General features: G+C 47.4%; 1 protein-coding gene across 1 annotated transcript in view; it reads left to right on the forward strand.

Annotated features, from left to right (window-relative positions):
- zgc:63587 (septin-2) overlaps positions 1-24,538 on the forward strand; it is a 41,327-nt gene that overhangs the window by 9,843 nt on the left and 6,946 nt on the right. The window contains exons 2-7 of the mRNA XM_021621819.3: positions 2,674-2,725; positions 3,285-3,384; positions 3,554-3,640; positions 5,980-6,103; positions 8,847-8,981; positions 9,114-9,231. Of these exons, the coding sequence (XP_021477494.1) occupies positions 2,699-2,725; positions 3,285-3,384; positions 3,554-3,640; positions 5,980-6,103; positions 8,847-8,981; positions 9,114-9,231 (591 nt within the window). The 5' untranslated portion in view covers positions 2,674-2,698. The remainder of the gene's footprint in view (positions 1-2,673; positions 2,726-3,284; positions 3,385-3,553; positions 3,641-5,979; positions 6,104-8,846; positions 8,982-9,113; positions 9,232-24,538) is intronic.

Here is a 24,538-nt window from a genome sequence, read left to right on the forward strand (position 1 = left end):
AGCCCATCCCAGCCTTGTGCAGTTCTACAATTTTATCCCTGATGTCCATACACAGCTCTCTGGTCTTGGCCATTGTGGAGAGGTTGGAGTCTGTTTGAGTGTGTGGACAGGTGTCTTTTATACAGGTAACGAGTTCAAACAGGTGCAGTTAATACAGGTAATGAGTGGAGAACAGGAAGGCTTCTTAAAGAGAAACTAACAGATCTGTGAGAGCTGGAATTCTTACTGGTTGGTAGGTGATCAAATACTTATGTCATGCAATAAAATGCAAATTAATTACTTAAAAATCATACAATGTGAATATCTGGATTTTTGTTTTAGATTTCGTCTCTCACAGTTGAAGTGTACCTATGATAACAAATTACAGACCTCTATATGCTTCGTAAGTAGGAAATCCTGCAAAATCGGCAGTGTATCAAATACTTGTTCTCCCCACTGTGTGTGTGTGTGTGTGTGTATATATATATATATATATATATATATATATATATATATATATATATATATATATATATGTATGTGTATGTGTCAGGTTCTTCCTGGGGGTGTATATGAACAGATTGTAATACGATTTCATTTTGCTAAAATGCTGCCAGTTCCACTTCAAATGCAACGATGTTTCAAATGCAACAATGTTTTATTTTCAAAGAGGTGGCTAACAGCAAGCACAGTGCAATATTAAACACAGTTCCACTCACCAGATGATAATCATTTAAAAATGAACTTCTTGTTAGTTATTATTGAAAAGGGAGAAGCTAACAAATGGACAATAACGTAAGCACCAGCTGTCAGAGCAGCTCACAGATCACTGCACCTGTACATAGCTTATCTGTAAATAGCCCATCCAATCTACCTCATCCCCATACTGTATTTATTTATTTATTTATTTATCTTGCTCCTTTGCACCCCAGTATCTCAACTTGCACATTCATCTTCTGCACATCCTACCATTCCAGTGTTTAATTGCTATATTGTAATTCATTTGCCACCATAGCCTATTTATTGCCTTAACTCTCTTAACCTACCTCATTTGCACATGCTGTATATAGATTTTTCTACTGTATTATTCATTGTATGTTTGTTTATTCCTTGTAACTCTGTGTTGTTTTTTTCCATGTGTAACTCTGTGTTGTAGTATGTATCGAACTGCTTTGTTTTATCTTGGCCAGGTCGCAGTTGCAAATGAGAACTTGTTCTCAACTAGCCTACCTGGTTAAATAAATGTGAAAAAAATAAAACATCCTCTTAGATAACACCTGCTGCAGCCGCTGCAAACTAGCCGACAAGAAAAGCTAGCTAGCTAGACCGTGGGAAAACTACTGCTCGTTATTGCACAGTGACCTGTTGGCCTTCAAGAAGGCAGACTTTTCCACACGTTTTTGTAAAAGCAGTCCCACCCATTAAGCCAATGTGATTGGTTCATTCCACTGTTACTCAAATTCTGCCCTAATACAGTTGAATGGCAGATGCCTTTCTGATGGCCTATCCAATGGCTAACTTAGTAAGCTAGAATTATTTCTCCAGAGACCAGCAAAGAAAGATCCTGATTGGATATATTTTTCTCTTCAGTGTTAACCCTTTCCTTTCTAACAAACTGAAGCAATTAAATCAGAACATAATTGAAAAGAGTAATATAATTATTCTTATTATTTTCATTATTTTATAAATTCCTAGCCCTTCTCTGAAGGCATAGAAGGCCCATTGTTCCCCACTGTGTTTGGGTTAGTAATACATTTTAGTGTCTTTATTTCCCTCAGCATGCATTTTGTCACTATTTGAATGTCTAAAGAATCCATCCATATGTTCTAAAATATGAATGCAGAAATACATGGTCTTGAATTGGACTCGCATTTTTATGGTCTCGGTCTTGGTCTTGAATTGGTCTCGCTTTAGGTGGTCTCAAACCCAAAACTGCAATAGATAAATCTTCATCACTCTTTAATGGATTCAAGACAATATTAAAGTGTCATATGGCACACACTCCTCAAAAATATGGGTTACATTTCTTTTCTTGTGTTTTTCAAATAAAGTTACATAACAGGGTTCAGTAGTCTGGCTGTGCCTGCCATCTCTCCCCCTTTTGCTTTATCACACACAACCTGTCAGTCAGTGCCTAGTGTGTTAGGATCAAATGGAGGGATGTTTTTACACAGTGTAGGGCACAGGTTGGTGGCAATTATGTGATAATTTATCATTCAGGATAATTTCTCTTTCATCCGAGTAGTGCCATAGAGTAAAGCAGCGGGAGCCTAACTAAACATACCTGGTTCTTAGTGGAGGTCAGGGAACCAACTTGTTGTCCGCCCTGTTTCTGCTCATTCAGTTGACTGTGATACAGTTAATGGGGATTTCCATGAGGGACTAGATGTGAGCTTAGAGTGCCCTGGTGTGGATACTGTCATTATTCAGAATGTCGGTGAGAGTGGCTACTACATGTTGAAGGTAGTACTGTAGTAAGAGTTGAGTGTAGGCCTGGTGGTGAGTGATTTATACAGTTGTTGTCTCAAGCAGAGATGGCGAGAGAGCCTGGGTGCCAGTCTGCTTCCGCTTAAACAACGCTACATTGTTACCTTGCCAACAACAAAAACAAGTTTACTAAAGAATAAACAGACTTGCACCCAGGCTAATGTTAGTGTTGAGTGACTTATATGATATTTATGTTTCTGGTTGCAGGTTCAGGCGACCAGCAGCAGTGGCCATGTCTCAGTCTGCAGAGAAAGGGAAGGTGAGTGTACCCCTACTTCTGTAGTATGCACACGCCCTAACCCAGGCACTCAGAGAGGACATCCTGTATAAACACAGCTGTTTCATCGGCAGCTTTATTGCTTATGGGATTATCTCCTCCGTTTAATCTGAATTTACACCAGCCATCTCACACACATCTACTAAAGGCTGGAGGTTAAGAATGTCAGGGAGGAGAGCGATATATTGTCTCATGCTTCATAAAAAACATGTGTAAACTAACAGTGAAATGCTTACTTATGGGACTTTCCCAACAATGCAGAGAGAAAAATAATTATAACACAAGGAATAAATACACAATGTGTAATGATAACTTGGCTATATACACATAGGTACCAGTACCGAGTTGATGTGTAGGGGTACAAGGTAATTGAGGTAGATTTGTACATACAGGTAGGGATAAAGTGACTAGGCATCAGGATGGACAATAAACATTATCCGCACAGAGAGAGAGGGGAAGGGAAGAGAAACAATTCAAGACCCTTCCAATGCAAATCCTAGTGAGTTATAGTGCATTACCATTATAACCATGTGTTTGTCAGTTCCCCGAGGCAGCAGGATATGTGGGTTTTGCCAACCTGCCCAACCAGGTGCACAGGAAGTCAGTGAAGAAGGGATTTGAGTTCACCCTCATGGTCGTTGGTGAGTATGGCCTAAACTCACCTACACAGTAGTTATTTTGTGCCAGAATGCTGTTGTGTAGTTGAGGGCTGTTTCCCAAATGGCTCCCTATTCCCTATATAGTGCACTACTTTTGACCAGAGCCCTGTATAGATCTTAGAATGATCACGCCCGGTCCCTATTTCTGCAGGAGAGTCTGGTTTGGGCAAGTCTACGCTGATCAACAGCCTGTTTTTGACAGACCTCTACCCAGAGCGATACATCCCTGGGGCCGCAGGTACACACACACTCTCTCACACTCACTCACTAATAATGGAGAAATGTCTGTTCTGTTGTCTCCAGTATAGTATTGCTTGGAGTGGAATGTTAAGAGTGATCGTTTGTATTAGTCTTTCAAAGGCCCATCCCCTCCTCATGATTTAGATTATTTGCCAGTCTGGAAAACAACCTCCAGCTCCTACCACTTTTGTGTTTGTAGTTCTGAAGGGATCGCATAGGTGTAAGCAATATGGTGTTGGCTTTTGCAGTATTGATCTTACAAAAAAACACATGATTTGAAAAAGTATTTTTGGAACACTTCACATGTTTTCACATGTAGTTTCATGTTATCACATGTTGTTTTGCATGTTGTCACATTGATCATATGTGAGCACATGAAAACTTGTTTTTGGATCACTTTACATTCATGTGAAATTCATGTGTTTTTTCCATAAGGGTGCTTACAACTGTCCAGTGCCTTAAGATCTGCAGAAGGGGTTAGGGGCTGCCTGGGTTTGTTTTCAACTTGGATATTTTGTCCAGAGGCTTGGCTTAGGCAGGCTTTAGTCACAAGGAACAGAAGCTTTGATGTGAAAAGTAATTAAACTAGTTTGGGATCACTTAGAAAAAAGAAAAAAAAAATGTAATGGAATATCTAGTATAGGCGTACAGAGGCCCATTATCAGCAACCATCACTCGTGTGTTCCAATGGCACGTTGTGTTAGCTAATCCAAGTTTATAATTTTAAAAGGCTAAGTTGATCATTAGAAAACCCTTTCCCAATTATGTTAGCACAGGTGAAAACTGTTGTCCTGATTAAAGAGGCAATAAAACTGGCCTTTAGACTAGTTGAGTATCTGAAGCATCAGAATTAGTGAGTTTGATTACAGGCTCAAAATGGCCAGAAACAAAGACCTTTCTTCTGAAACTCATCAATCTATTCTTGTTCTGAGAAATGAAGGCTATTCCATGCGAGAAATTGCAAAGAAACTGAAGATCTCGTACAGCGCTCTGTACTACTCCCTTCATAGAGAAGTGCAAACTGGCTCTAACCAGAATATAAAGAGGAGAGGGGGGCCCCGGTGCACAGCTGAGCATGAGGACAAGTACATTAGTGTCTACTTTGAGAAACAGACACCTCACAGGTCCTCAACTGGCAGCTTCATTAAATAGTACCCGCAAAACACCAGTCTCAACGTCAACAGTGAAGAGGCGACTCCGGAGTCCTGGGTTCGCGCCCAGGCTCTGTCGTAACCGGCCGCGACCGGGAGGTCCGTGGGGCGACGCACAATTGGCCTAGCGTCGCCCGGGTTAGGGAGGGCTTGGTCGGTAGGGGTGTCCTTGTCTCATCGCACACCAGCGACTCCTGTGGTGGGCTGGGCGCAGTGTACGCTAGCCAAGGTGGCCAGGTGCACGGTGTTTCCTCCGGCGCATTGGTGCGGCTGGCTTCCGGGTTGGATGTGCGCTGTGTTAAAGAAGCAGCGGCTTGGTTGGTTGTGTATCGGAGGACGCATGACTTTCAACCTTCGTCTCTCCCGAGCCCGTACGGGAGTTGTAGCGATGAGACAAGATAGTAGCTACTACACAATTGGATACTACGAAATTGGGGAGAAAAAGGGGGTAAAAATTCAACAAAAAAAAAAAAAAAGAAGAAGAGGCGACTCCGGGATGCTGGCCTTCTAGGCAGAGTTGCAAAGAAAAAGCCATATCTCAGACTGGCCAATAAAAAGAAAAGATTAAGATGGGCAAAAGAACATTGACACTGGACAGAGGATGATTGGGAAAAAAGTGTTATGGACAGACAAATCTAAGTTTGAGGTTTTCGGATCACAAAGAAGAATATTTGTGATAAGCAGAAAAAATGAAAAGATGCTGGAGGAGTGCTTGACGCTATCCGTCAAGCATGGTGGAGGCAATGTGATGGTCTGGGGGTTCTTTGGTGATGGTAAAGTGGGAGATTTGTACAGGGTAAAAGGGATCTTGAAGAAGGAAGGCTATCACTCTATTTTGGAGTGAAGCATGGGGTGAAATCTCTTCAGATTACCTCAACAAATTGACAACTAGAATGCCAAATGTCTGCAAGGCTGTAATTGTTGCAAATGGAGGATTCATTGACGAAAGCAAAGTTTCAATTAAAAAATAATTATTTATAATCTTGTCAATGTCTTTAACTATATTTCCTACTAATTTTGCAACTAATTTCATGTATGTTTTCATGGAAAACAAGGACATTTCTGAAGTGACACCAAACTTTTGAACGGTAGTGTACTTATCATTAGGCCTTGTCCCCCGGGACACCTCTCAGCTTAACCTAGTGTGTTAAACAAAATATTATATATGTAATCTCTCCCTCTGTAGAGAAGATTGAGCGGACGGTGCAGATAGAAGCCAGTACGGTGGAGATTGAGGAGAGGGGCGTGAAGCTCCGCCTTACTGTGGTCGACACCCCAGGATACGGAGATGCCATCAACAGCCAGGACTGGTGGGTGTGGGTGGGTGCGGGGGGGGGGGGGGGGGGGGGGGGGTGGTGTGTGTCTAGGTGGGTGTGTATGGCTGGTGAGACATACACACAGATCTGTCTCACAGAGAAACAGAGGAGTTTTCTCATATTTTGTTCTGTTTCATGTTCTGAGTCCCCCTCCACTTGTTTTCCCTCCTGTACTCCCATCCTCTTTTACCCCCTCTCTCAAATTCCCTCTCACCTCCCTCCCCCACCCTCTCTTTCCTACCTCACCTCCCCAATCTTTCATTCACCCTTTCACCATTTCCTTAGCCTCCTCCCCTTTGTCTGTTTGTGTGCAGGGTTTTTTCTGGATCAAAACGGCGCTTAGGTGGTGGGTGTGACAATGGGTACCGACGGCGTTCAGCGCTGCTGAATTTAAAGGCCCAGTGCAGTCAAAAACGCGATTTTTTCTATGTTTTATATACCTTTCTACACTGAGGTTGGAAGAATACTGTGGAATTGTAAAAATTATGATAATACCCTTCTACTGTAAGAGCTGTTTGAAAAGACTGCCTGAAATTAGAGCTGGATGGAGTTTTGGCCTGCCTGGTGACATCACCAGGTGGTACATTAGTTAATAGACCAATAAGAAAGAGAGTAAAAAATAACTGAAAACTAGCTGTTATTGGTAGAAAGTTTTCTCCTCCCTACTCAGACCGTTCCCAGACAGTCATAGCAAAATTCTTGCTTGAGAAATTGCTCTTCCTGTTTCTTTGACTGTTGAAAACAATCAAAGTAAGGTGCTTTATTGTTACCCAGAAAGGATTTGATATTGAGAGAGAACTTCTGCATTGGGCCTTTAAGAGCACCCCCGTCTTGGCGGTGTAGAGAAATCTTTTTGTTTTGCCAATTTTCTGCAATTCTACAAATGATACATTTTTGTAATAATAAAGCTAATTTCCTGCAATTCTACACATTTGCCATGGACCTGATGGAAAATGTTGCAGTTTTAAAGCTAATTTCCGGCGATTCTATATTCTTCCATGGAAATGGGAACGTTTTAATGCTAATTTCCATACATTTTGTTATTTTGCTCAAACGTAATAACTAAATCAATACAACTGAATAGTTTTAATTTTAAATTCACCCTGCTGTCTAGCTTTTTATTTTGGTGGTTGTTAGTTCTCAAAGATTATATTATAAAAAGATATTGGCATCATTCCATTCCATTTCAATTTAATTTCAATTCTTCTCAGTTGAATTGGACAAGGCATTTTTTCACCGTAGTGGCTTGATTCGTCTGGAGTTGATATGGAATGAACCCCGACAATGCCTGGGTCCAACTGGGGGATGTGATTTTTATTTTTATTTTATTTAACTAGGCAAGTCAGTTAAGAACAACTTCTTATTTACAAAGGCAGCCTGCCCCGGCCAAACCCTAACGACCCTGGGCCAATTGTGCGCCGCCCTATGGGACTCCCAATCACAGCTGGTTATGTTACAGCCTGGAATCGAACCAGGGTCTGTAGCACTGGGTGAATATAAGTCGGAGGTAATCTGCATCCCAAATGGCACCCTATTCCCTATATAGTGCACTACTTTTGACCGACACTTGGCATTTTGCATGGTGATCTTAGGCTTGTGCTGACGTTGCTCCCAGAGGCAGAGGCAGTGTCCCAAGGATTTCAATGGCAGAAAATGTATGTGTGTGTGTGTGTGTGTGTGTGAGTTTAGCTATGTCTGTGTGTATGAGTGTAGCTGTGTCTGTGTGTATGAGTGTGTACAATAGTTGATGATGGCAGGTACAGTGATTCTTCCTGTTCCCTTGCCCCCTCAGCTGCTGTGTGGGCTCTTTCCCTCCCTCTCTCCCTCCACCTCCCAGCTCCATTTCCTGTTGATTGTCCTGACATGCCTGTGGAAGAGTCGACATAGAAAAATGGTCACATGCTTAGTAAACAACAGGTGTAGACTAACAGAGAAGTGCTTACTTCCGGGTCCTTTGCTAACAATGCCGAGTTAAAGATGAAGGAGATAGAAGTAGAAACCAGGGTTGTTACCACTGGCAGTGGTCTAAGGGTTGAGTGCAATAGAGCAGGTTAGCAGCTCAGTGGCGTTAGTGACAAAGGGGCAACAGTAGCAGGTAATCAGGATATGCTAAGATCCAGAGTTGGGATCATTTCAATTGAATTTCAATTCCTCTCAGTTGAATTGGCAAGGCATTTATTCACTGTAGTGGCTTGAGTTGTCTGGAGTTGATACGGAATGAACCACAACACTGCCTGGGTCCAACTGGGTGACGTGAATATAGGTCAGAGGTAATCTGCACCCTATTCCCTATATAGTGCACTACTTTTGACCAGAGTAGTGCACTAATACAGGGAATAGGGTGCCATTTGGGAAGTAGACTTTGTGTTGATGTTACTCCTGTTTGGGGGGGAAGCTGTTGCTAAATACCATGTGACCACGCCTAGTGGCCCTGCAGGAAGTAATCAGAGAAAGCAGGTCAGATGGCAGAGATAGGCTGCATCTCTTTCTGGTCTCCTTTCCTCCATGTTGCTATCTGTTATCCCTGGTTTTAATATCAGTGTAGATGAAGTACGAAAGGTGAGGAGAAAAAGCTTAGACTTTTGAGTTGCACCCACTTCGTAAGTATAGACAGTGTATATACTGCCAAGGCTACAAAGACCCAACATCTATTTCTGGAGGTGGTCTTCAAGTTCACACAATGTCTCTGGTTGGTTTGTGTTTGATGTGTGTTGTGTGTGTGTGTGTGTGTCCTCAGCTTTAAGACCATCATCCAGTACATTGATAACCAGTTTGAGCGTTACCTTCATGATGAGAGTGGCCTGAACCGCAGACACATCGTAGACAACAGAGTCCACTGCTGCTTCTACTTCATCTCTCCTTTTGGACACGGGTAACACACACACACACACACACTTCTACTTCACACCACTATTTAGACTGGGTAGTGGTAACATAATCACTTATTTTTTTCTATCTATTATTTATCTGTATTAAATTTCTACCTGTCTCTGGATCTGTCCAGTCTGAAGCCTCTGGATGTGGAGTTTATGAAGGCCATTCACAGCAAGGTCAACATCGTCCCTGTCATCGCTAAGGCTGACACACTCACACTGAAAGAGAGAGACCGCCTTAAGAGGAGGGTGAGTTGGGCACACGTGCATAAGTATGCCACATATTCAATAGTTTTCCCTCATTCCCTTAGGTTTAAATCCCTTTTTAAACACAGGTGTAAAAACATAGCATGGCCCTTCACTAATATCATGATGGAACCGGTGGAATGTGAGATGAGGTTGTTGCCAGGATGTTGTGGGCTGCATCAGCTTCACTAGCTGTTCTTGTTTGTGTCCTGAGCCATATGGAACATTCATTACAACGTAGATGATAGAATAATAATCAGAGGCAGCTATCCAAGTCGGACATTGTGATTGTATGTGAATACGCACATTTGGCCTGTTGTTTGTGTGCGTGTGTGTACATTTGTGATGATGCAGCTTGATTGCTGCTAGACAATAGCAGGATTATTTAGAAGTGCAGAAAGAGAAAATATGGAGCCAAGAGAGAGAAAAGAAAGGGAGAGACAGGGAAGGAGAGAGAAGAGGGAGAGCGAGAAAGCACACATCTTGGTCAGTATCCCCTCCCAGATGCTTCCTATTGGAGCAGACCCAGGTGTCTGCCTGCCTGCACGCTCTCAGTTTGGTCTGGTCTGACATAATATGCACACACACACACCCTTGTTCGACCCTTTGTGTTATCGTAGACAGGTTACACTTTGGGCTCCCTTTCATCTCACATGCATTAGACCCTGTAAAACACACACCACCACACACACCAGGAGAGGTGTTTTAAGATGATATCGCCCACGCTAGGCAGAGGAGAATAAGGTTGTGTAAATAGGATTTCCTGCTTCTGTGATATCACTCCCTCATCCCCCTCTTCTCCACCCACCCAGCCCACCCAACAATTGTGCTGTTGCCTGATGATTAGATGTTTTGGTTTCTGCTCCTTTTGAGTCTGTTTGTTTACATTTCTTTCTGGGATCAAACAGTGCCTTTCTCTCTGGTGGGAGAGATGGCAACCAGATCCGGACAGGGCTGAATCGTTGTGTGTGTGTGCGTACATCCTATAAAATAATTTGGTGACATCCACCCAATATAATCAACAGTGAATATCTTATTGTCTAACTTCTGCCCCTTTGTTTTGCCTGAGCTGTACAGTAACTACTCTGTACTGTATTTCCCCTATCTAACCACCGTACTGACAGTCCAGTCCCAGCTAGTAGTGTATGTTCAGTCCCAGATCCCCCACCAGCACTTCTTTCAGACCTCCGAGACATTGGTCATTTCCCCCAGTGGGGGGGCCTCTGCCCCGGCCTGTATGGGGCCGGAGTGGGCCTTGCCTGGCACTCAGGGCTGGAACGGCTCTCCTAGCTGGGCTCCAGTGGAGGATGGCAGACTCAGTCACTGTACAGCTGCTTTGTTGGAACCCACCATGTGAAATCCATTGATTAGGGCCGATGAATTTCTCAATTGACTTATTTCCTTTTATGAACTGTAACTCAGCAAATCTTTGAAATTGTTACGTGTTGTGTTTATATTTTTGTTCAGTATAGCTTTTACCCTATCCTATAGGGTGAGTGTTCTGACAGCCACAGGGGCTGGGGTGAGAGAGGGAGAGACGATATGCTTTGATAACGTCTCACACCCTTTCCTGCTCAACTGTTGAAAACTGTCTGTTTGTCCAATTGGTTCCCATGGTCCACTTAGCGTTCCCTTAACAACTGTCAGTTAACAAGTAATTAGGATAAACTGAATAGATAGCATACACACAGATGTGCACTGTAATACATCACAAACTCACATACAGTTTCACACAAACCTCAGCTGCTCCTCCACAAACAACATTTATGAATTCCCACATGGGCCTACCAGCACACTCAGATTAAACAGGGATGGCATAATTGACACAGTCTGTATCAGGCTAATGGTAGTGAGTTCCTGGATAAGTCATTATAGGCAGGAAGTGGAGGGGGGCACTCACTATCACAGGTCCTTATTTAACCGTGGAACCAAGCTGTATTTTTTTGCATTTCCAATTACCCTTCGCTAAGCATCAATTTAATTGACTTTTAAAGGGGCAAAAAAATGTCTGACTGTGATTTGCTCATCTTGGGTTTACTTGTTGTCCTTTGCACTATGTTTGTTTGTCAGTTTAATAGATTGCTATACCAGGGTAGTACTATACCCCTCACCTATTAGACTAGGGAGGTACAATACCCCTCACCTATTAGACTAGGGTAGTACAATACCCCTCACCTATTAGACTAGGGTAGTACAATAACCCTCACCTATTAGACTAGGGTAGTACAATAACCCTCACCTATTAGACTAGGGTAGTACAATACCCCTCACCTATTAGACTAGAGTAGTACAATACCCCTCCCCTGTTAGACGGACTAGGGTAGTACAATACCCCTCCCCTGTTAGACGGATTAGGGTAGTAGAAAACCTCTCCTCTGTTAGACGGACTAGGGTAGTAGAATACCTCTCCTCTGTTAGACGGACTAGGGTAGTAGAATACCTCTCCCCTGTTAGATGGACTAGGGTAGTAGAATACCCCTCTGTTAGATGGACTAGGGTAGTAGAATACCTCTCCCCTGTTAGACGGATTAGGGTAGTAGAATACCTCTCCTCTGTTAGACGGACTAGGGTAGTAGAATACCTCTCCCCTGTTAGACGGACTAGGGTAGTAGAATACCCCTCCCCTGTTAGACGGACTAGGGTAGTAGAACACCTCTCCTCTGTTAGCCGGACTAGGGTAGTAGAATACCTCTCCTCTGTTAGACGGACTAGGGTAGTAGAACACCCCTCCTCTGTTAGACGGACTAGGGTAGTAGAATACCCCTCCCCTGTTAGCCGGACTAGGGTAGTAGAACACCTCTCCTCTGTTAGACGGACTAGGGTAGTAGAACACCTCTCCTCTGTTAGACTAGGGTAGTAGAACACCTCTCCTCTGTTAGATGGACTAGGGTAGTAGAACACCTCTCCCCTGTTAGATGGACTAGGGTAGTAGAATACCCCTCCCCTGTTAGACGGATTAGGGTAGTAGAACACCTCTCCTCTGTTAGACTAGGGTAGTAGAACACCTCTCCTCTGTTAGATGGACTAGGGTAGTAGAACACCTCTCCCCTGTTAGATGGACTAGGGTAGTAGAATACCCCTCCCCTGTTAGACGGATTAGGGTAGTAGAACACCTCTCCTCTGTTAGACGGACTAGGGTAGTAGAATACCTCTCCCCTGTTAGATGGACTAGGGTAGTAGAACACCTCTCCTCTGTTAGACGGACTAGGGTAGTAGAATACCTCTCCTCTGTTAGACGGATTAGGGTAGTAGAACACCTCTCCTCTGTTAGACGGACTAGGGTAGTAGAATACCTCTCCTCTGTTAGACGGACTAGGGTAGTAGAATACCCCTCACCTATTAGACTAGGGTAGTAGAATACCCCTCACCTATTAGACTAGGGTAGTAGAATACCCCTCTGTTAGACGGACTAGGGTAGTAGAACACCTCTCCTCTGTTAGACGGACTAGGGTAGTAGAATACCCCTCACCTATTAGACTAGGGTAGTAGAATACCCCTCACCTATTAGACTAGGGTAGTAGAATACCCCTCACCTATTAGACTAGGGTAGTAGAATACCCCTCTGTTAGACGGACTAGGGTAGTAGAACACCTCTCCTCTGTTAGACGGACTAGGGTAGTAGAATACCTCTCCCCTGTTAGATGGACTAGGGTAGTAGAACACCTCTCCTCTGTTAGACGGACTAGGGTAGTAGAATACCCCTCCCCTGTTAGACGGACTAGGGTAGTACAATACCCCTCCCCTGTTAGACGGACTAGGGTAGTACAATACCCCTCCCCTGTTAGACGGACTAGGGTAGTAGAATACCCCTCCCCTGTTAGACGGACTAGGGTAGTAGAATACCCCTCCCCTGTTAGACGGACTAGGGTAGTAGAATACCCCTCCCCTGTTAGATGGACTAGGGTAGTAGAACACCCCTCCTCTGTTAGATGGACTAGGGTAGTAGAACACCCCTCCTCTGTTAGACGGACTAGGGTAGTAGAATACCCCTCCCCTGTTAGACGGACTAGGGTAGTAGAATACCCCTCCCCTGTTAGACGGACTAGGGTAGTACAATACCCCTCCCCTGTTAGACGGACTAGGGTAGTACAATACCCCTCCCCTGTTAGACGGACTAGGGTAGTAGAATACCCCTCCCCTGTTAGCCGGACTAGGGTAGTAGAACACCTCCCCTCTGTTAGCCGGACTAGGGTAGTAGAATACCTCTCCTCTGTTAGACGGACTAGGGTAGTAGAACACCCCTCCTCTGTTAGACGGACTAGGGTAGTAGAATACCTCTCCTCTGTTAGATGGACTAGGGTAGTAGAATACCCCTCCCCTGTTAGCCGGACTAGGGTAGTAGAACACCTCTCCTCTGTTAGACTAGGGTAGTAGAACACCTCTCCTCTGTTAGACAGACTAGGGTAGTAGAACACCTCTCCCCTGTTAGACAGACTAGGGTAGTAGAACACCTCTCCTCTGTTAGACAGACTAGGGTAGTAGAACACCTCTCCTCTGTTAGACGGACTAGGGTAGTAGAACACCTCTCCTCTGTTAGACTAGGGTAGTAGAACACCTCTCCTCTGTTAGACAGACTAGGGTAGTAGAACACCTCTCCTCTGTTAGACAGACTAGGGTAGTAGAACACCTCTCCTCTGTTAGACAGACTAGGGTAGTAGAACACCTCTCCTCTGTTAGACTAGGGTAGTAGAACACCTCTCCTCTGTTAGACAGACTAGGGTAGTAGAACACCTCTCCCCTGTTAGACGGACTAGGGTAGTAGAATACCCCTCCCCTGTTAGACGGACTAGGGTAGTAGAACACCTCTCCTCTGTTAGACGGACTAGGGTAGTAGAACACCCCTCCTCTGTTAGACTAGGGTAGTAGAACACCCCTCCCCTGTTAGACGGACTAGGGTAGTAGAACACCTCTCCTCTGTTAGATGGACTAGGGTAGTAGAACACCTCTCCTCTGTTAGACGGACTAGGTTAGTAGAACACCCCTCCCCTGTTAGACGGACTAGGGTAGTAGAACACCTCTCCTCTGTTAGATGGACTAGGGTAGTAGAACACCTCTCCTCTGTTAGATGGACTAGGGTAGTAGAACACCTCTCCTCTGTTAGATGGACTAGGGTAGTAGAACACCTCTCCTCTGTTAGACGGACTAGGGTAGTAGAATACCCCTCCCCTGTTAGATGGACTAGGGTAGTAGAACACCCCTCCCCTGTTAGATGGACTAGGGTAGTAGAACACCTCTCCTCTGTTAGATGGACTAGGGTAGTAGAACACCTCTCCTCTGTTAGATGGACTAGGGTAGTAGAATACCCCTCCCCTGTTAGATGGACTAGGGTAGTAGAACACCCCTCCCCTGTTAGACGGACTAGGGTAGTAGAATACCCCTCCTCTGTTAGATGGACTAGGGTAGTAGAACACCTCTCCTCTGTTAGACGGACTAGGGTAGTAGAACACCCCTCCCCTGTTAGACGGACTAGGGTAGTAGAACACCTCTCCTCTGTTAGACGGACTAGGGTAGTAGAACACCCCTCCCCTGTTAGACGGACTAGGGTAGTAGAACACCCCTCCCCTGTTAGACGGACTAGGGTAGTAGAACACCTCTCCTCTGTTAGATGGACTAGGGTAGTAGAATACCCCTCCCCTGTTAGACGGACTAGGGTAGTAGAATACCCCTCCTCTGTTAGATGGACTAGGGTAGTAGAACACCTCTCCTCTGTTAGATGGACTAGGGTAGTAGAACACCTCTCCTCTGTTAGATGGACTAGGGTAGTAGAACACCTCTCCTCTGTTAGACTAGGGTAGTAGAACACCTCTCCTCTGTTAGACGGACTAGGTTAGTAGAACACCCCTCCCCTGTTAGACGGACTAGGTTGGTAGAACACCTCTCCTCTGTTAGATGGACTAGGGTAGTAGAACACCCCTCCCCTGTTAGACGGACTAGGGTAGTAGAACACCTCTCCTCTGTTAGACGGACTAGGGTAGTAGAACACCCCTCCCCTGTTAGACGGACTAGGGTAGTAGAACACCTCTCCTCTGTTAGACGGACTAGGGTAGTAGAACACCCCTCCCCTGTTAGACGGACTAGGGTAGTAGAACACCCCTCCCCTGTTAGACGGACTAGGGTAGTAGAACACCTCTCCTCTGTTAGATGGACTAGGGTAGTAGAACACCTCTCCTCTGTTAGATGGACTAGGGTAGTAGAACACCTCTCCTCTGTTAGACGGACTAGGGTAGTAGAATACCCCTCCCCTGTTAGATGGACTAGGGTAGTAGAACACCTCTCCCCTGTTAGATGGACTAGGGTAGTAGAACACCTCTCCTCTGTTAGATGGACTAGGGTACTTCATTGAGTACCAGTCCTTCTATTGAAGTCAGAGAGGCAGTAGCCAAGAATCTGCCACAAAAAGACCTTGGCTGTAGAATGATTAATGACTCTTGTGTTTTCCCCCTGATATTTATTTGTTTATTTGTTTTTCGATCGCCACTTTCTCACCGTTTTTACATTGTTTGTCCTTTCATATAATTGTGTTCCTCAGCCACAGCCCTGCTCCCTCCGTATTATTAGGGGGAAACAGCTTGTATAGAACAATATACGTTTCCTGCAATGTGTCAAGACTATACCACCGACAAGACGCAGCCTGCCACCCTGCTCAATATAAGCTTATCAACCTCTGAACAAACCTCTCTTACTCTCTGTCTCCATCCTTTTATTTTGTTCTCTCCTTCTCTCCCCTCCTCTTACTATGTTCCTTTGTTCTTCCTGCTCTCTCTCCTTTCCTCTTTTTTTTTTTGTAGTGCCAGTTTCCCTGGCTAAGGTCACAGTGGTCTGTAACTCATAAGTAGTCCTGAACAGGATATATTGGAGAGTTTATCCTCTGTGTCTGGGACCCTGCAGTCATATCCTGTGTGGGGCTTTACTCATAAACCACCTCACTACTGCTTCTCTATTTGATCAGACTATACACAGGAGCTGGTTTAGACTGGATCTTGGCTGGGACAATGCTACTGAAAAAATATCAGATAACAAAATCCCTGCAAATCAGTGGTAGTGGATTTGCCATATAAGGGAAGCCATTTTGAAATACACTAGTGAATTTCCAGCGGTCTATGGAAAAGAGAATACAAATAACTGAGCTTATTCAGCAATGGGTTTCAGATGATCTTGGCGAGGGAGGGCATGTGGTGCTAGTACACTGTACGGTATGTACCCACTAACCTGCTTTAGTGGTATAGTAGCATTTTAATGAGTTATTTTACTGCAATTGCTACTATTAGGTCACTACATGGCCACTGCAGTTTGAAGGGAGGCAGAGGTCAGAGATGGCTGGAGAGCTCAGGAGGAGTTCTTTTCAAGCGCTGAGCCGGGGGGGGGGGGGGGGGGGGGTACAACCAATTGTTCGGCCCTCCCTTTCTCTCTCCCCCCTCTTCTCTTGTTCTCCCGGAAGGCAGTTTGGCCGTGCGGCTGTCATATATCACCCAGGCCGCCGCCCGTGATGCTGTCACAGCTTTCCCGTCATTGTCTCACTCCTGTCGACTCTCCCAGGCATCCTCAGTCCTCTCAGCCTTGCTCCTGCTATGTGAACCAGCGCTACAGCCCCACAGGGGTATTAGTAGCGTAGTATAGCGCTATACCTCAGTCTCTAGGCCGATAGTAGCAGTGGAGTACAGTTTGCCAAATACCTTGTATTCCCTCCCCAAATCCTGCATTGTTTCTTTTTTCCTCTGAGCATCTAATGGATCTTAACTACTAAAGACCAATGAGTGTTTGTATGGGTAAAGGTCAAACACTGATAATGACCTCATCCTTACTGAGGTCTCTCCTGTGTGTGTGTGTCTGTGTGGTCGTTGTCCAGTCCTTTTCCTGCCTGTTACTCCAACAATTCTGTGGTATTTATTTGTCTGTCCTGTGGCAGTCATTGTGCCAGGGCATGCCCGTGCTTCTGCAGGATTAAAAATAATAAATACACATTTCCCTCCGTGGAGAGAATGACTAACACACAATTACCTTCTCAGGAGTGGATTTGGAACGGGCCTTTTACAGTGAGAAAACAGCAGGTTTCCTTGCTTTTGGAACATCTTAGTCCCCCCCCCTGAATAATTGTTTTGCCTGACACCCCATCAAAAGAAAGACATAGAATCTACTTATTAGTTAGACAAATAATATAAGTAAAGATATTAGCCCCTAGAAGTCAGAAGATCTTGAAGTCAAGATGGTGAAGTAATTATATCTATCCATGTGTTTATGCTAGAGACTTACCATCTTGTAGTGGCTACATCTCAATCCCTTCTTTCCGGTGATATAAAGTTCACGTGTAACACAGGGCTTGTGATTGTACACATGAGAGGATCCGGACAAGAAAATCATCACTAAATCGTCTGTAAAACCCAAACCATGTGAGCTACAAACGAATATGTCACCAAAGGGGAGACTCTCACATTTAGCTCTACGACATCCACAAACTTTACGGCCGTCGTCTGAACTCTCTGCCACGGATGTCCTCCTTTTCAAAGAGGTCTTCTCACAAAACCGACTGTCCAGACCGAACCGTTGGAGCTATAAACTAATATGTCACCAATCTCAATGCACTCAAGCTTCAGGGGAGTGGTCTGAAGGAAGCTCAGCACCTGGCTGTAAAAACAGCATAGGAGTAAACCAAACATCTTATATCTTTCAGATATAGAAGACACTTCAAAACCTTGTCTCTTATGATTCATTTTTCGACTTTCTGTTTTTGCCATTAATGAGTGTTATTCAATACGTTTTTATGGGATTTACCAGTAATGACCAAATTCAATGTTTCATCAAATAATTTGTTTATTTTTAAAAAGTATACCTACAGGGGGCCTAAAATTCTAAATCAAATGGCTAAATGATACATTTCATGACCATCTTAAAGCAATTCCATATGTTAGCTTACTAGATATTGCGATCTAAGGGCTTCGACCTACGGGGTTAATAGATATATTAGTTTCTTACTACATTTATGTTCAACCTACTGTGAAACTGCACTGTGACAACCAGAACCAGCCTGAGGTAGCCTGAGCTCCTTTCAAAACTCTTAAGCTGACATGTTCCTTTGTGATACTAGCTTATACATTATTACTAGGCTTAATTAGTACTGTACTGAACTTTCCTTCACACTCTGTGATCAGAGTTTGATGTGGGTGGTCTGTGGATCGGTTGGGCCTTAGCTCTACTGTACGAATGCTCCCAGTCGAGAGAGAGGGGGGGGGGGGGGTTGCTGTCATTCCGTTGCCTTTTTTAAATTACGCATTAAGCCCCACTAGTTACCTTAGTGACTGTCTTCCCCAACACCCCTCCATTCCCATGCTCCCAACCTGGGCAGACTGAGCAGGACCGGTCCAGTCTGGTACAGTAATTACAGGAAGGACCTCTGCTCTTGTGGTCCAGTGAATAGGTCTGGAATGTCAACTTGATGTCTTTGTTTAAATGCTCTTTCAGAATGAGTCACTCTTTGCTTCACCCTTTTCATTTCTGATCTGGACGAAAGAAGAAAGTTTTCCCATGCAGTGCTGTGAGGGTCTCTGTTAGCCTGCGTACCTGTACACCTCCATGCTACTGTATATTACTGTCTGGGCAGCCAGATCATGGTGCAGTCGTCAGGATGTCTGTATTAGGTTAGGGAATAGGGTGCCATTTGGGAAGCTGAATGAGTCTTCGACAGGATCACCTGGAGCTTCTCAGCCCTAGGGCCAGATGTTAGGGGCCTTGGGGGCAAAAGATGGAGCAGGGAGTCAAAGGCTAGTTGTGTAATACTGAGAGGCTGGGGCAGGTTTACAGGCAGCCCCAGACAGTATGTACCATTACAGGCATCCTCTCCTTGGCAATCGCCCCCCATGGAGATCCTAAGCTCCACGTCGTCTTTCTCTCCACACACACACACACACATTCATTCTCCTGCTGTCTGCCAGATTATCCCAACCCGAGAGCTGATCCTACAGAGAGCGAGAGAGAGGTGTGTGTGTGTGGAGGGGGTGGCATGGGTGTCTAATACCCTCAGCTTGCCTCCCTCAGAGTGAGTATTGTTGGGGCTCCGTCAACCCCTCTGACTCCCTAGGGGCAGCAGGAGGGTAAGTCTCAAGACATTTCCTGGAAAGACGGAATCATTTGTTCTCTCAGGGCTTAAGGTTAACAAATTACATTTAGAATTAAAGTTGTTTTTGAGGGAGGGACCTAGAGGGATCCAATGCGCAGTCAGCGTTTTCCCCCACTGACTCCATCATTGGTTGTGTTATGTGTGTGAGCCATGTTAGTAGGAGCATGTGTGAGCTCAGTCAGTGGTCAAATATGACATTTTTGGTTGTTATTCATTGTGTATTGGATAGCTTTATTGGCTACAGAGGCTGTGGTCTGTAATGTTACATAAAGCTTACTTAGCATTCTGGGCCACTGCTTCCTTGCCCTCCTCACCCTGGGTCGATAAGAGTTTAATGATGCCATTCGTTTTTCACTCTGATTTGTTGATTTCATAAGACTTTCCTTAGGTGCATAGTTTCACTTCCAAGCATTGTTCCCTGGTGGACTAGTTGTTTAGTGGGCACAAACAGCCCATGATGGCAGACCTGAACAGGCTGCTGAGTCAGGCCAAGAGTAGGGCCAGGTGGACAGACAGGGCTGTGGTCTGTGGCTGATGTTACACAGGATGTGTCCCAAATGGCACCCTATTCCCTTTATAGTGCACTACGTTTGACCTGGGCCCATAGGGCTCTGATCAAAAGTAGTGCTCCTATAAAGGGAATAGGTTGATATTTGGGACATAGCCACAAAGATTGGGACTGTTGTTCTCATAATGTAGAGGCTGCTATCTACAAACACCATTATGGTATGTGGCCACTGTAGCTAACTGTACTGTGGTGGAGCGGGGCTTAACCCAGGTGTGTGTTTGTGACTGTTTTTCTATTGGTTTGTGGCTATGATAGTCATACTCCTGTGGGTGTTTTTATATTGGGTTTACTTTGAGGTCATGTTTATGAGAAAACCATATGGAAATATGATTTGTGTTTGTTATTCCGTGGTGTCTGTAACCAGGGTTACTGCATCTGTTAGTGTGTGTTGGAGGCCTAAGTGACTCAATATTTCCTTTTTCCCTATGTAGATAAAACATCCTCTATATATATATATATATATCTCCATATCCTACGGCCCTGGTCAAAAAGTAGTGCACTATGTAGGGAATAGGGTGCCATTTGGGACAAAAGTGTTTCAACTTATCATATTCACTGTCTCCATAATACCCCATACAGTAAGAATGTCCCTCCCCACCCTTATAATTTATTTCCCCCAAGGGGAATGTTTCTTCCTCCTCCTCATCACGGCTCCACTTACACACAGTCATATTAGATCACATATCAAAACAAACTAAGCGTTTAAATCAGAAGCTCTCACTTCCTTTTCTAATTAATACTGAGGCAGAACCCTGTGTGCCATTGTTACCAGAGACCTGGTCTGCCAAATCAAACACAGCAACGGAGAGTGAGGCAGAGAGAGGGAGAGAGGCGGAGGCAGGCGGAGAGAGGGAGAGAGGCGGAGGCAGGCGGAGAGAGGGAGAGAGGCGGAGGCAGGCGGAGAGAGGGAGAGAGGCGGAGGCAGGCGGAGAGAGGGAGAGAGGCGGAGGCAGGCGGAGAGAGGGAGAGAGGCGGAGAGAGGGAGAGAGGCGGAGGCAGGCGGAGAGAGGGAGAGAGGCGGAGGCAGGCGGAGGCAGGCGGAGAGAGGGAGGCAGGCGGAGAGAGGCTGAGGCAGGCGGAGAGAGGCTGAGGCAGGCGGAGAGAGGCTGAGGCAGGCGGAGAGAGGCTGAGGCAGGCGGAGAGAGGCTGAGGCAGGCGGAGAGAGGCTGAGGCAGGCGGAGAGAGGCTGAGGCAGGCGGAGAGAGGCTGAGGCAGGCGGAGAGAGGCTGAGGCAGGCGGAGAGAGGCTGAGGCAGGCGGAGAGAGGCTGAGGCAGGCGGAGAGAGGCTGAGGCAGGCGGAGAGAGGGAGAGAGGCGGAGAGAGGGAGAGAGGCGGAGGCAGGCGGAGAGAGAGAGGGAGAGAGGCGGAGGCAGGCGGAGAGAGAGAGGGAGAGAGGCGGCGAGAGGCGGAGGCAGGCGGCGAGAGGCGGAGGCAGGCGGCGAGAGGCGGAGGCAGGCGGTGAGAGGCGGAGGCAGGCGGCGAGAGGCGGAGGCAGGCGGAGAGAGGCGGAGGCAGGCGGAGAGAGGCGGAGGCAGGCGGAGAGAGGCGGAGGCAGGCGGAGAGAGGCGGAGGCAGGCGGAGAGAGGGAGAGAGGCGGAGGCAGGCGGAGAGAGGCGGAGGCAGGCGGAGAGTGGGAGGGAGAGAGGCGGAGGCAGGCGGAGAGTGGGAGGGAGAGAGGCGGAGGCAGGCGGAGAGTGGGAGGGAGAGAGGCGGAGGCAGGCGGAGAGTGGGAGGGAGAGAGGCGGAGGCAGGCGGAGAGTGGGAGGGAGGGGGACGGACGGAGGCAGGCAGGCAGGCAGGCAGAGGGAGGGAGGGAGGGAGGGAGGGAGGGACGGACGGACGGACGGACGGAGGCAGGCAGGCAGGCAGAGGGAAGGGGACGGACGGAGGCAGGCAGAGGGAGGGGGACGGACAGACGGACGCAGAGGGAGGGGGACGGGAGGGAGAGAGAGAGGGAGGCAGGCAGAGAGACGGACAGAGAGAGAGGGCGAGCGAGAGACGGACGGAGGCAGGCAGGCAGGGAGAGAGAGAGAGGCAGGCAGGCAGCGACGGATGCAGCGAGTGAGAGACGGACGGAGGCAGGCAGGCAGGCAGGCAGGGAGGGAGCGAGCGACGGACGGAGGCAGGCAGGCAGGCAGGGAGCGAGCAAGCGACGGACGGACGGACGGACGGACGGAGGCAGGCAGGGAGCGAGAGAGAGACGGACGGACGGACGCAGAGGGAGGGGGACGGGAGAGGGAGAGAGAGAGAGAGAGAGGGAGGCAGGCAGAGAGACGGACGGACAGAGAGAGAGGGCGAGCGAGAGACGGACGGAGGCAGGCAGGGAGCGAGCGAGAGACGGACGGAGGCAGGCAGGGAGCGAGCGAGAGACGGACGGACGGAGGCAGGCAGGGAGCGAGATGGACGGACGCAGGCAGGGAGAGAGAGAGAGAGGCAGGCAGGCAGCGACGGACGCAGGCAGGGAGAGAGAGAGAGAGGCAGGCAGGCAGCGACGGACGCAGCGAGCGAGAGACGGACGGAGGCAGGGAGGGAGCGAGCGAGCGACGGACGGACGGAGGCAGGGAGCGAGAGAGAGTCGGAGGCAGGCAGGGAGTGAGAGAGAGACGGACGGACGGAGGTAGGCAGGGAGCGAGGGACGGACGGAGGCAGGCAGGGAGCGAGAGAGAGACGGAGGCAGGCAGGGAGTGAGAGAGAGACGGACGGACAGACGGAGGTAGGCAGGGAGCGAGGGAGGGACGGATGGAGGCAGGCAGGGAGCGAGAGATGGATGGATGGACAGACGGACGGAGGCAGGCAGAGAGAGGGACGGAGGCAGGCAGGGAGAGAGAGAGAGAGAGACGGACGGACGGAGGCAGGCAGGGAGAGAGAGAGACGGACGGAGGCAGGCAGGGAGCGAGAGAGAGACGGACGGACGGACGCAGAGGGAGGGGGACGGGAGAGGGAGAGAGAGAGAGAGAGAGGGAGGCAGGCAGAGAGACGGACAGAGAGAGGGCGAGCGACAGAGAGAGGGCGAGCGAGCGAGAGACGGACGGAGGCAGGCAGGGAGCGAGCGAGAGACGGACGGACGGAGGCAGGCAGGGAGCGAGAGAGAGACGGACGGACGGAGGCAGGCAGGGAGCGAGAGAGAGACGGACGGAGGCAGGCAGGGAGAGAGAGAGAGGCAGGCAGCGACGGACGCAGCGAGCGAGAGACGGACGGAGGCAGGGAGGGAGCGAGCGAGCGACGAACAGACGGAGGCAGGCAGGGAGCGAGAGAGAGACGGAGGCAGGCAGGGAGTGAGAGAGAGACAGACGGACGGACGGAGGTAGGCAGGGAGCGAGGGACGGACGGAGGCAGGCAGGGAGCGAGAGATGGATGGATGGACAGACGGACGGAGGCAGGCAGAGAGAGGGACGGAGGCAGGCAGGGAGAGAGACAGAGAGAGACGGACAGACGGACGGACGGACGGAGGCAGGCAGGGAGAGAGAGAGAGACGGACGGACGCAGGCAGGCAGAGATGGAGACGGACGGACGGAGGCAGGCAGAGAGCGAGAGACGGACGGAGGCAGGCAGGCAGAGAGAGAGAGATGGATGGACGGAGGCAGGCAGGCAGAGAGACGGACGGACGGACGGAGGCAGGCAGGCAGGCAGAGAGACGGACGGAGGCAGGCAGGCAGAGCGAGAGAGAGAGACGGAGGCAGAGAGAGAGAGAGACGGAGGCAGGCAAAGAGACAGAGAGAGAGACGGAGGCAGGCAGAGAGACAGAGAGAGAGACGGAGGCAGGCAGAGAGACGGAGGCAGGCAGAGAGACGGAGGCAGGCAGACAGAGAGACGGAGGCAGGCAGAGCGAGAGAGACGGAGGCAATTACAACACAGGACTGTAATCAGCCTTCTAGTTAGACAGTAAGGAGAGAGGATTGTGTAGGAGCATGTCAATACTCTGTTACAGCAGCGCCACATGTTGCAACTAAGAGGCCTGGTATCCTGTACAAAAGCCCAATATCTCTGTCAGGATTACTTGTATTGTTAGATGACTGCTAAAATCCACTTTAAATGCAAGCCTATGAAATGTACTTATTTTCAGTGACTTTAAAGTGTGATGAATGAGTATAGTAAAGAAATCTAAATAAATAGGATAACAAATATAATTGACTTGCCTAACATTGTGTGTTATATTTGTCATTTAGACGTATTTAGATCAGGCAGTGGTTTGAACACATCACCCCTGAAGCTAGTGATTACAGGTGTGGATGGTTAAGTCAGGCTGCTGTAAATAGATGTTAGGTAAATCCAGGTAAATAGTTATTAGGCTTAGCAGGTTGGGGAACAGGTCCAAACACCAGTTGAGAGATTGGTTTTTAGTTCAATTCCTCAGTTGAGATGCAACTCCCGCGTTCCTATAAATCTCCCACTGATATCACTGGATGATTCACATGAAACCTTTTGTTATGGCAGTTGGTTGTTGGGTGTGTTGTTGGTCGCTGTGGCTTTGCAGGAGGCTCCTTCTGTATCCCTCCCACCTCTGATACATTCAGAAATATATTTCACATGTTTTTCAGCATTTTAAACTGGATTGACGTAACCAGTTTTGTTGTTTGTTACTTTTTTCCCTGCCATTGTGTGATATCTGTTTATTTCCCCTCGGTGGCACG

This window comes from Oncorhynchus mykiss, chromosome 11 (genome assembly GCF_057628025.1).
Source record: "Oncorhynchus mykiss isolate SJ-2025 chromosome 11, ASM5762802v1, whole genome shotgun sequence".
In the NCBI taxonomy this organism is placed as follows: Eukaryota; Metazoa; Chordata; class Actinopteri; order Salmoniformes; family Salmonidae; genus Oncorhynchus; species Oncorhynchus mykiss.